At 33.7% G+C, this 14,490-nt stretch overlaps 1 protein-coding gene across 2 annotated transcripts in view; it reads left to right on the top strand.

The window, feature by feature from the left end:
• The window catches only part of LOC115891968 (triadin-like), a 134,267-nt gene that overhangs the window by 93,358 nt on the left and 26,419 nt on the right, over positions 1-14,490 (top strand). Inside the window, exons 5-6 of one of the 2 annotated variants that reach the window (XM_010375403.2) lie at positions 10,276-10,335; positions 11,523-12,133. In XM_010375403.2, the coding sequence (XP_010373705.1) occupies positions 10,276-10,335; positions 11,523-11,542 (80 nt within the window). In that variant the 3' untranslated portion in view covers positions 11,543-12,133. Of the gene's footprint in view, positions 1-10,275; positions 10,336-11,522; positions 12,134-14,490 lie in introns of those variants that run through there. The other variant, XM_030929025.1, reaches the window with a different exon arrangement.

Raw genomic sequence — 14,490 nt, 5'->3', positions numbered from 1 at the left:
GTTCACTCCCATTAATCTGGATTTAGTAGCATATCCTTGCTGGAGTCAATCAGTTGGACAGAGAGATGAAATATGCACTTTGTCAAGGCCTATGAAATGGGCACCCGTCCTTGAAACTGAACGGTAGGTTAGCATGGGGAAAAAAGTGGTTCTTAAAATTAAGAGGAATGTTATCAGGAATAATGGATTCTAGCAGGAAAGCCACAAATGTCTACGTCATCTAATTTTTGTTTCTAATTCAGAATTCCAGGTTACCTCCCATCTCCGATTTACTAAATAAGAATCTCTAGGGCTCAAACCTTAAATAGTTGAAGTTTTAAAATCTCCACAATGTTATTCTAACTCATAATCAGGGTGAGAGCCATTGCAACTCAAAAGAGTAATTCTGAAAATAGAAAATTTTATGCATCCTGAGGCCAGTGAGGGAGACAGTCGAGGATAAGTGCATAACTGCACAATTTTTTTACACACAGTGACTAGTGTATGTATATATAAATCTACTGTTCAAAATCCCAAAACATGAATGATAGGATGCAAACTAAGTTAATATATATATCACTGTCGCATTGACCTGAGCCATTGGAATAACTATTGATAGTTGATGCTCATCATCTGAACATATCAAAATTTTAAACATGATTGAGATAAGCTTGAATGAATGCAACAAGGAGGTATTGGTATTTTTTCCCTTTGTGCTGTTAACTGGCTATGGTCAAATCACTTCAGTGGCTCTCAGTTCTCGCACCTGTAAAACAAAACTGCCAGATTTACTGATGTCCAGGTATTTTCTAGCTATGATATTTTACAATTCTATGATTAAATTGTGATGCCATACATTGATAATTTTTTCAAGAGTTTCATCTGGACTAGAGCTTTGAAATTCAAAGCATGACCCATGGACCAGCAATGTTAGCATCATATGGAACCTATTTAGAATTGCAGAATCTAAGCTCCATCTAGACGTAATAAATCAAAATCTGCCTTTTAAGATCCCCAATGACTCATATGCACATTAAAATTTGAGAAACATTGATCAAGACAGTAGTTTCACTTTGGACTGTGGTTCTGAAATTACCTGAGAGTTTATTTAAATTGTAGATCTCTAAAAATTTCCTTGCCATGAGAGACAAGTTAATAACATCTGAGTTGTAGCTCAGGAATATGTTTTAAAATCTCCCCAGATAATTCTGATGTACAGACACATCGGTCTTACCTAGCACTTATCCTCAAATATGAAACATGCTAACACAGCCAAAATCATACTCAGATCTCCAAATCTGCAAACTTCACCATTGGTTATCTATAAAATGTATTATTTGCAATAATTTCTACCTCTGTCTGGTTTATGTACACATGGGAAATGATATATCATTTATAGATGGAGAAAATAAAATTCAAAGAGAAAAATGAATTAACCTAAGATAACAAATTTAATGGCAAAAGTGAGATTAGGTAGATATCATCTTAGTATATTTATTTTTGAAAATTTTTAAGGATCAGTAGTATACAGTGTTGAATCTATTATTTTTTCTTGATAAAGTTCAGCTTATCTTACCAAGTAATCAAACACAATAAAATAAAGATCCAAAATAATTTACATTTATGGGCTTCATCATCTGTGAAAGACACTGTTCTTAATATCTTCCTATCACTGTATCTGTAGTGGTTGCCCATTTAGTCATACACACAGTAGGTGCTTCAAGGGGGAAAGAATATTCCTTTTTATAGTCTTCATCAATGGTGAGTAGTACACTTTTCCCAGAAATATTTGTTTATCAATCAAACATAAAAAGTATTAGAAAATCAAAGAATATATAGATACCTACAGATAATCTGGAATATTTATTTAAAATATTGATAATTCAGCAAAATAACTGTGTTTGGCATTATTTAATTAGTCACTAAATAGATAACAAGATTTGCCTGCTCATCTCTTACAATTAATCTTTTGTGCCCTAATAACAATTGGCAGATTCTTACAGATAAAGATTCTATGTTTAGGTGAATAAATAATTTGAATTTTTTAATATTAAAATGGGAAATAATGTAAGAAGGCATTTTATTTCATCGTTGCTTGTGAGGTATCTAGAGAAAACATAATACCATAATACGATGCTTTCTTTGAAATACACAACGCTTTTAATAATTTAATAAACAGAATTGTCATCTTAAAAGAATCAGGATGATTGCCTTGGTGACAGAGATTATCCTTTTTTTTTTTTTTTTTTTTGAGACGGAGTCTCGCTCTATCGCCCAGGCTGGAGTGCAGTGGCACGATGTCGGCTCACTGCAAACTCCGCCTCCCGGGTTCACGCCATTCTCCTGGCTCAATTTTTTATATTTTTAGTAGAGATGGGGTTTCACCATGTTAGCCAGGATGATCTCGATCTCCTGACCTTGTGATCCACCCGCCTCGGCCTCCCAAAGTGCTGGGATTACAGGCGTGAGCCACCGCGCCCGGCCTGAGATTATCCTTTTAACTTCTCAAATCTGTCATTTGAAAATCTTCAATTGATAACATTTTGAATTTATTAACAGTTTGCCATATTAATAGAGAAAAATAGCATGCTTTAAACTGGCCATGTAAGGTTTTAGACAAAAATTACAAACTATCTATCTACTCAGCAGCAAACTTTAGTATGATTGTAAGTAGATCAAAACTATCATAAGCAAAATACATGTAATATAATAAAATAACTTAGAAATATGTCACTACAAAATCAACTCATTCATAGGAATCACTGACACATTCTGTTTTCACCAATTTTGATTCCATTGGTTGTTGCTACTACCAGCCTTCTCATTTTGAATACCTGTGGCCTCTCTTCCCAGTTACATATGGAAGTTGAGCTCAGAGACTCTGGGGAAAATGCATTGGCCTGATGATTAGTAACACTGGCACTGTGGCAGACACAGATCTTATGTAAACATTTCGAAAAAATTAAACAGCCTAATAAGGAAGAAGAAAAACCAATGAAGTGACTCTTCACTTGGAATTTGTTGAAGTTTTAGAGATTACACCCTTTGAGTAATTGTCTGTTCCTATGGGACATTCAGCACATGTCATGAGAACAAGAAAATTCTCCATTATACTTGAAAACTCTTCACTTGGACTCTACCAAGAGGATCATTAAGTCTATCCTTGTCCTCTCAAATGTCCAGCATAAATATATTTAGTAAAGGGCTAAATTTTGTAATTTCTGCATATAGAATACCATAAATACAGAGACAAGTGTTATAAGGCAAAATAAAATGTAGATTATCACTGAAAAACCCTAATCAGTAATAAGGAATGCTAGAGAAATGTAATAATATTAAACCTGCAGAATAAAGGGAAGAGAAATTTTGAGTCCCTTCCTTTAAGCTCAGTTAAGTAGTATTTTCCATTTTTAAATCTTGCTCCCGATTTTTTTCTGTTGAAATAGTTATATTTTATTAACGTTTTCTTATAGACATAATATATTCACTTATAGTTTATCTAGTTTTTGTATGAGCATCTATAAGGAAATTTTGAAATAAAGCAATGTTAAAAATATGCTTAATGTCCTTAATTTACCTACAATTTAGCTTTTTAGAGCTCTAGAAAAAACAATATGAAAAACATTTCTGAAATATAAAAAACTTTCAATTGTTGCAATTGTTTTTCTGTTTTCTCTTTTATTTTTGTATTTATTTTGAGACAGGGTCTTACTCTGTTGCCCAGGCTGAAATGCAGTGTCACCATCATGGCTCACTGCAGCCTCAACCTCCTGGGCTTAAGGGATCCTCCTGTCTCAGCCTCCCAAGTAGCCGGACTACAGGTGTGCACCACCACACCCAGCTCATTTTTATTTTATTTATTTATTGTAGAGATGGGGTTTCACCATGTTGCCCAGGTTGGTCTTCAATTCCTGGATTCAAGCAATCTGGCCACCTCAGCTTTCCAAAGTGCTGGGATTACAGGTGTGAGATACTGCACCTGGCCAATTGTTACAGTTTATAAATACCTTTGGCATATCTTTTTTTTTTTTTTTTTTGAGACGGAGTCTCGCTCTGTCGCCCAGGCTGGAGTGCAGTGGCCGGCTCTCAGCTCACTGCAAGCTCTGCCTCCCGGGTTTACGCCATTCTCCTGCCTCAGCCTCCCGAGTAGCTGGGACTACAGGCGCCCGCCACCTCGCCTGGCTAGTTTTTTGTATTTTTTAGTAGAGACGGGTTTTCACCGTGTTAGCCAGGATGGTCTCGATCTCCTGACCTTGTGATCCGCCCGTCTCGGCCTCCCAAAGTGCTGGGATTACAGGCTTGAGCCACCGCGCCCGGCCCCTTTGGCATATCTTATTTCCATAAGTAGTAAAATCTTGCAACTTTCCCCTGTATTTCTAATATAAATTTATAATATTTAGAAATGAAATATTTTTTCAAATTTTCAACTATAATCATTTTAGTAGTTAAATGGTATTTTGAAAGTTGTATCATAAAAACAAGTAAAATATGATCCATCACCACTTTCTAAAATATGCAAGAATTGATAACCTGTAATCATGGTTGAATATTTTTTCAAGTAGTATGCATTTCTCAAGTGTCTAGTATATTCTAGTCATCATGTTAGGCATTGAAAATTTAATGTGGAACAAAATAGACATAATTCTTGCCCTCATCAAATTTAGTTATTTAGTGAGAAAGAGAGACAAGTAATAATAATAGCTGGCATTCACATGATGCTTTCTTGACACAAATGATGCTCTAAATGTTTTTACATTTTAACTTATTTTAATCCCCATATAATCCTATCTGGTAGATACTACTGTTAATCTTATTTTATGGATGAGGAAATGAAGTTCACACAGCTAGTAAGTATAGAAATCAGATTTGAATAGAGTAGATTGACTCCAGTGTTAATTATCTTCAACATTAAGCTGTATTTTAATGGATGTCAGAGATGCAAATAGTTTTGTATAGATCTTTTAATAGTTTTATCTATGTCTACATTTTCCTATCAAAATGCATATTTTAATTATGTTGGTATACTATAGATTTATAACATCTTTCAGATGATGATTATTAAAATAATTAAAATAATTCTTTGCAGTTCATTGGAATCCTGAAATAAAGAATAATCTAAAAATATGACTAGTTTTTACTTATTCTCAGCAGCATAACAAATTATTATAACTCCTCCTCTGTTTGGCATTGTACTTTGGAAAACCAGTCTGTGTGAGGAAGATATATTTCATTGCTATAGCCGTTGAATGATAAACCATGCAAGTCAGAGTTTAAATTCTCTGAGTTCCTTAATGAAATAAAGTTATAAATGCATTTAAGCCTAGTATGATAGTGTTTTCTTTGAATTTCAAAAGCTTTTAGTCTTGGAGTGAGAGATGAATAGTGGTAAGAATCTAAGAGGAGATACTACCTTTTCCTCCACTTATCTTCACTCATACCTCCCTACCAGCTGCCAGAAAAGTGTTAGGGCAAAGTCAGGAGTAGTAAAAGAAGTAGAAATACACTTCCTACATTCTTTGAAATTAATTTGCCCTTCTCTTAAATCCTTCAGTGCCCCTGAAACCGTTACTGACACCGGCAACTTTAGTGGAGTACTAATTCTTTCTTATTAGGCAAAGCTGCCAGTGACTCAGTAGAATAAAGGGATTTCCCTTTGTTGCCTCCTAACACATTAAGATCATTGTAACTTTTTTTCCCATGTCTTTTTCCCTTCTCCCCTTCTCAAAATTCAAATAGAAACTCCTATTTTTAAGAATTTATGGGCAGACTCACACGTGGATTAAGATACTTTGACCTTTGTGCTTTCTAAGATACAAAACATTTTCAAGATGTACCGGTTACAAATGTGGCTTATGATTCCAACTAGCATCTGGTGCTGAGACTTAACACCTTTTCAGAGACATTGGACCTCCACCTAATTGCAAAGGACATATATGTGGAGGTGAATAATGACTGCCGTGCCTTTCTTCTAAGTCTCTTGTATCCAGGTTTGGTTCAGGTTTAAGTGAACTGGTCCTCAAAAAGTGTCATGATGTTTAAGTAAAGTTTCATGCTATTATACCTTATTTCATGTTATATTAAGTGGAGACATTCACCTGTCTTTGCAAATTATTAAATAGCCAGAAGCTAGTAATAACATAATATAGAAAATTTAATTTATTTGAAGATTGTGAGACAATAAATTTCCACCTTTAATGACTTGAATCTTTTAAATTTGATTTTCCAATTTATACAAATATAGCCTTAGCTGGAAAGAGCAATTGAAGGTACCAAATCAGGCATTGCCTTCTTATGAGAAAAATATCTTTCCAAAGTCTAAATTAGTAACATGTTACTGAATTGGACAGGAGTTTGAATGGTCATCATTTCCTGGCTAAAGTGTAAGGCGACAGAACTGGCACACCATGTGGAGGCTTTACTGGATTCTTCTGACATCAGATATCCACAGTCAGTGACACCAGTGATGGAATCCAGTCCCTAAAGAAAATGCAAAGTTGCAATAAAATATGCAGAGAAACATTTAATTTCCCCTTAAGTCTGAATCATCAGAAATAATTTTTTGTCTTCCTGAGCAAAGAAATGTAGGTGGGTGTATGTCTTTACTAGTTCAGCTGTGTTTATCTATGCTTGCCTCTGTAGAAATATTAATATTTCAGCTAAAAAATAGTCGATAATGTACCTGTAAAACAAAAATCTGCCTATGTAAGTTTGTATACTTTGTTGTGAGCTGTAGAGACTTTACTGTGTGTGTATCTTTTTAAGAATGGGTGACCTCTGTTTACAAGAAAACTGCCTGCATCTGGCCAGAGCAGTGAGGTTGTCTTAGTTTGTTCTAAGGCTGAAGTGCAGAATAAGGAAAACAAAAAATGAGGCTTTACCTATGAGATTGATCTAAGTTGCAAAACTAGGTTGCATCTACTCTACTTACCACAGAGTAAAAAATAACTGTTCTGAAATAAATTACTATTTTTTCAGTCGAATTTTCCTTTATTCATTTTTGTTTTTGCTTAAGTAAAGCTTATAATGAAGTGTATCCAACATGCAAGTATTTGCCTTTCACTTTAGAGTTACCTCCCTTTCATGTATTTGGGAAAGGGAGATAATATATTTACCCTGGCCTTTCCCTTCACCTGAGTGGTGGTCTTGACCCTAGTCTTTTTGAGATTTGTCTTTTTTTGTTGTTGTTCAGGATGGTTCCTAGCTCATTTCAATTATTGCTACTACCTAGCACTCATTCCCTTTGTCAGGATAAGAGCTAAGAGGAGCAAGGTAGCTCCTGCTAGTACTTCTTTCACCTGTTTTCTGATGTGCAAATTTACACCTACCTTGCAGAAAACCCTAGTATGATCAACAAGGACTGTCTTTCTAGTCCCCAAAACCACCACCACTCTGGTCCAGTCTTTCCTCCAAAATCTAAGTTAAACTGGGAGATTCGACAGGATTTTTCAGGCAAGGTGGCCTTCAGCACCAGATTCTATGTAAGAGTCTAATTCACGTCTTATTCTCCCACGTGAGCTCCAGAATCCCTTCTTTATTCTTTTGAATGGTCAGCTGATGTCTATGGAAGACACACGTGTATACACACACATGTGCACACACCCCTACCTCTACAAAAAACATTATTCTAAATGACAATTTTAAGGCCTCCCCATTATGTGGTGAATGTAGCATTCCATGCATTTTTTCAATTTTAAAAATTTCATGCCATCTCTGTATTCCAGTTAATACCTACTAGGAGTAAGGTATGATCTCTTAAAGGCAAACTCCCTTAGTATATCCAAAGATCATTCTAAATCTTTGATATTTTGCTTGCTTTATGGACCTGAATTAAACAAAGCACCAGTCTTCTTTATAGCATCTGTTGGTTTGGAGAGGAGGGAGCAAGCAAAACAGTATTGACAGGAGAGAATATCAAGTTTGTTTTTTCAGTTCATTTGAAATCAATTTGTCCCTGTGGATGACCTAAAGTTTTATATAGGTCCTTTGCTCCCCCTGGGATTAGACCTGCATTAAACCTGTCTAGTAGTAATATAATAGGAGCCACATATGTAATTTAAAATTTTCCAGTAGCCACATTTAAAATAGTAAAAAGAAAAATATAAAATTAGCTTTAATAATATGTCTTATTTAATTCAATGTATCAGTCAGGGATTAAACAGAGAAGTAGAACCAATAGAATATTTTGGAGATACTTTTATACTTTAAAAAAAATTAGTACAAGGAATTGGCTTACGCAAATATTGGTAACTGGCTACGCATTTTTAAACTCATATGACAGGAAGTCAGGAAGGGAGGATCATAGGCAAGTTGAGCCTAGAAGCTGTCAACCAAAGTTGTCATTCAGAGGCAGAATTTCTCCTTTTGCCCTGGTCAATCTCGGGCCTGTTTTTAAGGCTTTCCAAAGAAATCAGAGAAGCCCATCCAAATTATACAAAATCTGCAAAATCATCTTACTTAAAGTCAACCAATTAGTGATTTTAATTGCATCTGCAATATACCTGCAAGCAACTCTAGGTTAGTGTTCAATAAAATAAATTCGGATAGTAGCCTAGCCAAACTAAGCCGTTAATAAAACCATCACACCCAATATGACCAAAATATCATTTCAAAATGTAGTTCACATAGAAATTATTAATGAGATATTTTACTTATATTTTATTCTAAGTCTTCATAATCTAGTGTATATTTTACACTTATAGCACATCTCAATTTGGATTAACCATGTATCATGTCCTTAATATGCACACATGTCTAATGGCTACTGCATTGGATAGTATAGGTCTGGACAGTGATAGTGATTACTCTGGTTATCATGTGAGTTTAGAGCAGTGGTTCGCAACTAGGGTTCGTTTTGCCCTATAGGAGACATTTGGCAAAGTCTCTGGACATGTTTCATGGTCAAGATTGGGAGGTGGATATGGGGTTTACTGGCATCTAAAAGGTAGAGGCTAGGAATGATGCTGAATATCCTAAAATGCAAAAAAATAGCCCCTCCCCCAAATAATGCTTCACCTAATTCAAAAAGTCAATAGTGTTAAGGTAAGAAACCCTGCTGTAGAGTAAAATTTGGAGACCAGAGAAGAAATAAACAAAATGGTGAGAGAGGCAGGAAGATGGACATTTCCTATATCATTTGGAGATATTTCCTTGCATTTTGGAGAATTATTTTCAGAGATAAGAATGAGTGCCTTACCTGTTCATATCTCCATCACCATATTCAAAGTCAGAGTTGAGATAAAAGTTGATTAGTGACCCTGTAAATAGCAAGATGACTGATTAATGAGGAAAATTAGGAAGAAAATCTTCACGATGGTGGTTACCTCCTTAACAGGTGAATGAAAGCTAGTGGCTGTCTTTTCTGAAGATATTTAGGGTGTTTCTATGGTTGATCTTAATTTAGTAGACTTTTGGAAAAATTACAAAAATGCAAATGCAAATTTACAAATGGAGAATTTAAAGTGTGTACAGTAATTAACACCATCTCAGACCATCTGTGGAATAAAGTTGTGATAAATAAATAAGTAAACCTCATTAGCATTTTTCTAAGAAAAAACATGATATTTAAAATTAAGTCACTTTTCAAAGGTAGTAATCATATTTGTAAACTCTAATCTCAAATTTACTTCTATCCAAATTAACTGCAAATTCAGAATTAACTCCATTTTCTTAGCCTTGGCAACGTATGTATATTGCAGCTAGCAGAAAATTGAATATATTTACTAAAACCTGATGTTTAGAAAAAAACGTACAACTAACTTATTCTATGAAATGTGTCATATCTGCTTGCAGTAATTATTGGTTAAATGTAATGCCAAATGCTGATTATAAACATAGCTCAAAGTCAGTACTTCTGAGATGTATTTCCTATTAGATAGCTGTTACAGTTCATTTCACAAATTCTTAATTTAATATGTAAAAACTAAATCTTCCTAAATCTAAATGACATTCTTATTAAGGAGTCTTAATTTGTATTGAGAGTAATTGAAATAAAACATAATTATAGTTTGTGACCAATTTTAGCACCGAAAGTGGTGACAACATAGCTCTGTCTATTAAATGCTTAAGCTTTTCCAAATAACTCTAATTTTGAGATAACTCCATTTTTTCCCTTATTTCTATAAATAAGTGATTTGTTTAGCAATATGTTACAAAGACTCTTTTAGACTCCAATAAACTTGTTAGTGACTGTATAATAATTTAAACTTTGTGGTACGTTTATGAAGTTTAGGTCATAGCTATGGCTTAGATTTTATACATTTTCAGAGTTTTAAAATTATAAATTCTATTTTTTCTTAGAAATCCACAAAGATAAGACTGAAAAACAAGAGAGACCTGAAAGGAAAATACAAACTAAAGGTAAATGTTTAATTTTATGTTTATTCTTCATTTAAAGATACATTTTTGTGTATTCACATGGGAGAAAGAAAAATTTTCATGTTTAGTGTTTTTTGTAACATTTTTGAAATTAAATAAGTACATTTACTCCTAGTGAATTTCAGTTATAAATGTATAAATAACATAAATAATACTTTATAATTGGAATCAAAGTAACTTCAAAATATGTAACAATTTTTTAATTATTTACAGTTACTAAGGGAGTAGCTCAAATATATATTGACTTTCTGAGGAAATATTTTTTTTTCTTTAAGAAGCTACTGTAACATGTCAGAGTTTATTTTTGTTTTAACCTGAATTCCTTCTGTCATGCAATATCTTTACAATCTTTGGTGCAGAAATGCAGAGTCATTATATGACCTCATGGCAGAGGTCATATAAGAAAGCCCCATGGCTCTCCTGCACAGCTTTAAGAGGTAGATGGACAGTGACAACATGATAGTGAATATCACTTTCAACTGAACTAAATCCAGTTACAGCAATCTTGCAGCAGAAGCATATTAAGAAAGGCCAGCATTGTCTTGCTCATCTTACAAGCATAACTTTTCTGTGGGTGACAGAGATAGTCATAAAACTTTAAAGAAACTAATAGGAAGCAAGACGTTCGCAAATATATTCTCCAAGCATGCCCAGGTTTTCCCAATGGTCAGTTTCACATGATTTTGAATGAGCCAGGGCAAAAATAAAGATTTCATAATAACTGTATTTGTATAATGCAGACAGAAAATAAGATAATTTGTTTCTGAGATAAAAATGGAATTTTATCCAGTATTTGCTATGTCATAAACCAGCTAATGCAAAATTATTTGTAGTAAATGCCACAGTTACAGATAGTAAATTTTCAAATAACAAAAGTACCAATTAAATTATACTAGCATGTGACTTTATATTAATACAATGCCATGTTGTTGCTGTTGTTTTTAAAATATACTTCATGTACTTCCTTTTTGTGAAGGGCTCAAATCATTCTACAGATATTATGTCTTTAATCCTAATGTTTGAATTCATTCTAGATTGGTCAGCCAATTCTTCAACAATCAGAACATTGAAGCTCACTCAGTTGAAACCTATTTATATTTGTACTTAGGAAACTAATGTCTTCTTACTGTTCTCTTTCTTTTTTTGGTTCTTAATTCCTTTGGTCATAGAAGTTGGACACAGCTCTTGAGTACGGATTGACTAAGCGAACCATGACTGAACTGGCTCTGTGCTTCTATCTGCTAAAGGTTAAACAGAAACTCAACTGGTTCCATATCATTTGAGTCCCTGCTGTTTTTTTCTTGCAGACTGTGCTATTAATTTAATAACAGTGCTGCTGGAGTGGAGGTAGTAATGCAGATGGCACTATTTGCATTTTGGACCTGGCTATATTAGAATTCTGATGTCAAAGACTTTGAGCAGTGGGCTGTAGAGTGGGTTTATTAAACTAGCAAGTCTTCCATAATTAAAACAGTGAATTTGGCTGAAGTTTAAAATAAATTTCTCAAAGACTGAGCTGGAGATTATTAACCTGAATATATTTCTTGAGTAGACCAAATATGTTTTGTAAAAGTAACTATTTCTCAAGAAAGTGAAAGTAGAGCTTCAGTTGTTCCACATTGAGCTGGAAATCAGAGATAGCTTATTTTTTCCACAGTTTTTCTGTGTGAATATGAACAAAAGATTTCACTTTATTGCTTACTTTCCTATCTGTAAATGAGGTAAACTAATGCCCGCTTTTTATTCTCAAATAGTTCAGTGAAAATAAATGTTTTGTTTTGCAACTTCTCTTGTATATAGATAAATACTGTTTTCTGTATGCCATGTTCCATGTCAGTTATGGTTGTATGTGACAGATAGTTAGGAATTTAAATTATTATCAGAGCATTTTGAACCCTTAGAAGAAAAGATATAGTATTTGAAAGGTAGTAGTAGTCTGTGATGATTATAAAGGGGTCAATAAATACTTGAGTGTAAAGATTCATTATGCTCAAGGTGGTGTGTTTGTGGGGAGACAAAAGATTTTCGTTATGGTGGAAGCTAGATCACATTCTATTTCTCTATATATTTTTTTCTCCTTCAAGGGACAATATGATATTCTAAAAGTTTTTAGTAGCGTGGAACTCACTGGGAGAGTCTTGGGAGTTTACACCTATATAATTTACCCATCAAGTGGGATACAAAAAAAAAAATACAACCCACACACAGAATATGTAATCCCACAGATATATATTCCTAAAACAATTCTATGTTAATATGCTAACTAATTGATTTTATAGTGTCAAATAATGAGTTTCAATTCTGACTCCTTTTCTATAAAAATTAATTACTTTTATAGGCATCCACATTAAGAAATTTTAATTTATCATATCAAGCTAACTTATTTCTACTTTGTTCCTCTGTTTATTTTGTTTGATATTTTCCTCAGGGAAGAATGCAGCAGTGTATGGAGTTAAAGAATATGCCTTTTAAATGATAACCAGGCAATGAATACTTATTATGGTTTTAGGGCATAAGCTCTGACATGTTAGTTAAGGTTCACCTTGAACTAAATTAACCTTGGATTTTTTCCTCATAAAAGAGGTAGAAATTTATTTTATTTTATAAATATAATCAGAATACTGTATGTATTTATGACCTTGTATTGAATTTATATAGTAATATAGCGGAACATTGCATTTGCTTAGAAGAATTTTTGGGGTTACCAAATATCATTAACTAAATTGTGACTCATATAAATGGTCCTGGGGAACAGGCAGAATGAGTTAACCGCAATGGAGTAGTTGTGAGTATGAAGCAGAGCGCTCTAGTACAAGTTACCTACAAGAACGCACAAGATTCCACATTAGGGTGATGGTTTCAAATTAAAGTTTTTGTAGGTCAAAATGATCTTGCAGAATACAATCATATTTAAAGCTATATCCAACAATGGATACCCATGGTTAGATGTAGGTCCATTTGTTAAATAATAAGAAATGTTAACCAGTCTTCTCTAGCTGTCAACAGTCTGAGGATCCTTTGTAATCATAAATAACTCTGCCCACAGATGTTTTAAATAAGAAGATAGATACTAATTGCAGAGAATTAGAGAGACTGTTATTTGTCTTAAATAAAAGGTTCCAGTCATGATTGTTGAAGAACATTTCCTTTACCCATGGTAAATACTCAGATATTCTAATAAATAAACTAAGAGCACAGGGTATGATTTTCATAAAGGGTGATATTACCATAACTTTTCTTACTTTTAGAAAGGTCTTTAATTAAATTATCTGGGTTAGAATCCAAATTTGATAACTTCTGGCTGTGTGTCCTCGGGCAAGATAATTAATCTTTCTTTGCCTTTATTTCCTTATCTGTAAAATGGGTATAATATAGTGGTCATAAGGATTAAATAATTATGAAATGTATATACACAATTCTTGAAAGAATTATTGACTAATTTTAAACAGTAACTATCAGCTAATTAATGAATCATCTTAACCACCTCTAACTGGATAAGTGAGGTCTCTTACAGGTTTGTTATCTGAATTCCTTTTTTTCTCTATCTTTAGTATCATTTGATATCTGTCTGATCATAGGCTGAACAAATATAAGATGTGTCATCCCAAGTTCCTGTAACACAACACTAAACTACTTTTACTGCCTTGTCAGTTCTATATTTGTGGTTCCCTTCTTAAAAAATTAATATTGTATGAGCGTTATCTACTATGGACCAAATACTGTATATAATTTTTTATGTCTAATATTTCACTTAATCTTCATAGAACAATCTGGCACGGTAGATATAATTCCATTTAAACTAAGAATACGTAGGTTTAGCTGAACTCAATCATTGTGTCAAGTTTAGTAATTTGCAGAGCGACATTTTTGCCTGTTATCTCTAACATAAGAACATGTGGTTTTTCCACTACATCCTATATCCAATTTTCTTTTTTCTTTTTGTTCTTTGGTGCCTGCTGAGACTGTAGCACCAGAATTTGCTCATAGCCATAGGATCTAGAATTTGTCTCTGAAACCCTGTGGTTAGGACCTGGCTTCCTGCTGGTTGACCTCACTGATCTGCTTGCTTTTGCACATATCTACCAGTTCCTAGATATCATCTCTGTTCCCTTCCCATCAGTCTGTGTGCCATGTAGC

Source organism: Rhinopithecus roxellana, chromosome 4 (genome assembly GCF_007565055.1).
Source record: "Rhinopithecus roxellana isolate Shanxi Qingling chromosome 4, ASM756505v1, whole genome shotgun sequence".
Lineage (NCBI taxonomy): Eukaryota > Metazoa > Chordata > Mammalia > Primates > Cercopithecidae > Rhinopithecus > Rhinopithecus roxellana.
The sequence above is the reverse complement of the archived record's forward strand: the minus strand, read 5'-3'. Positions and strand labels throughout refer to the sequence as shown.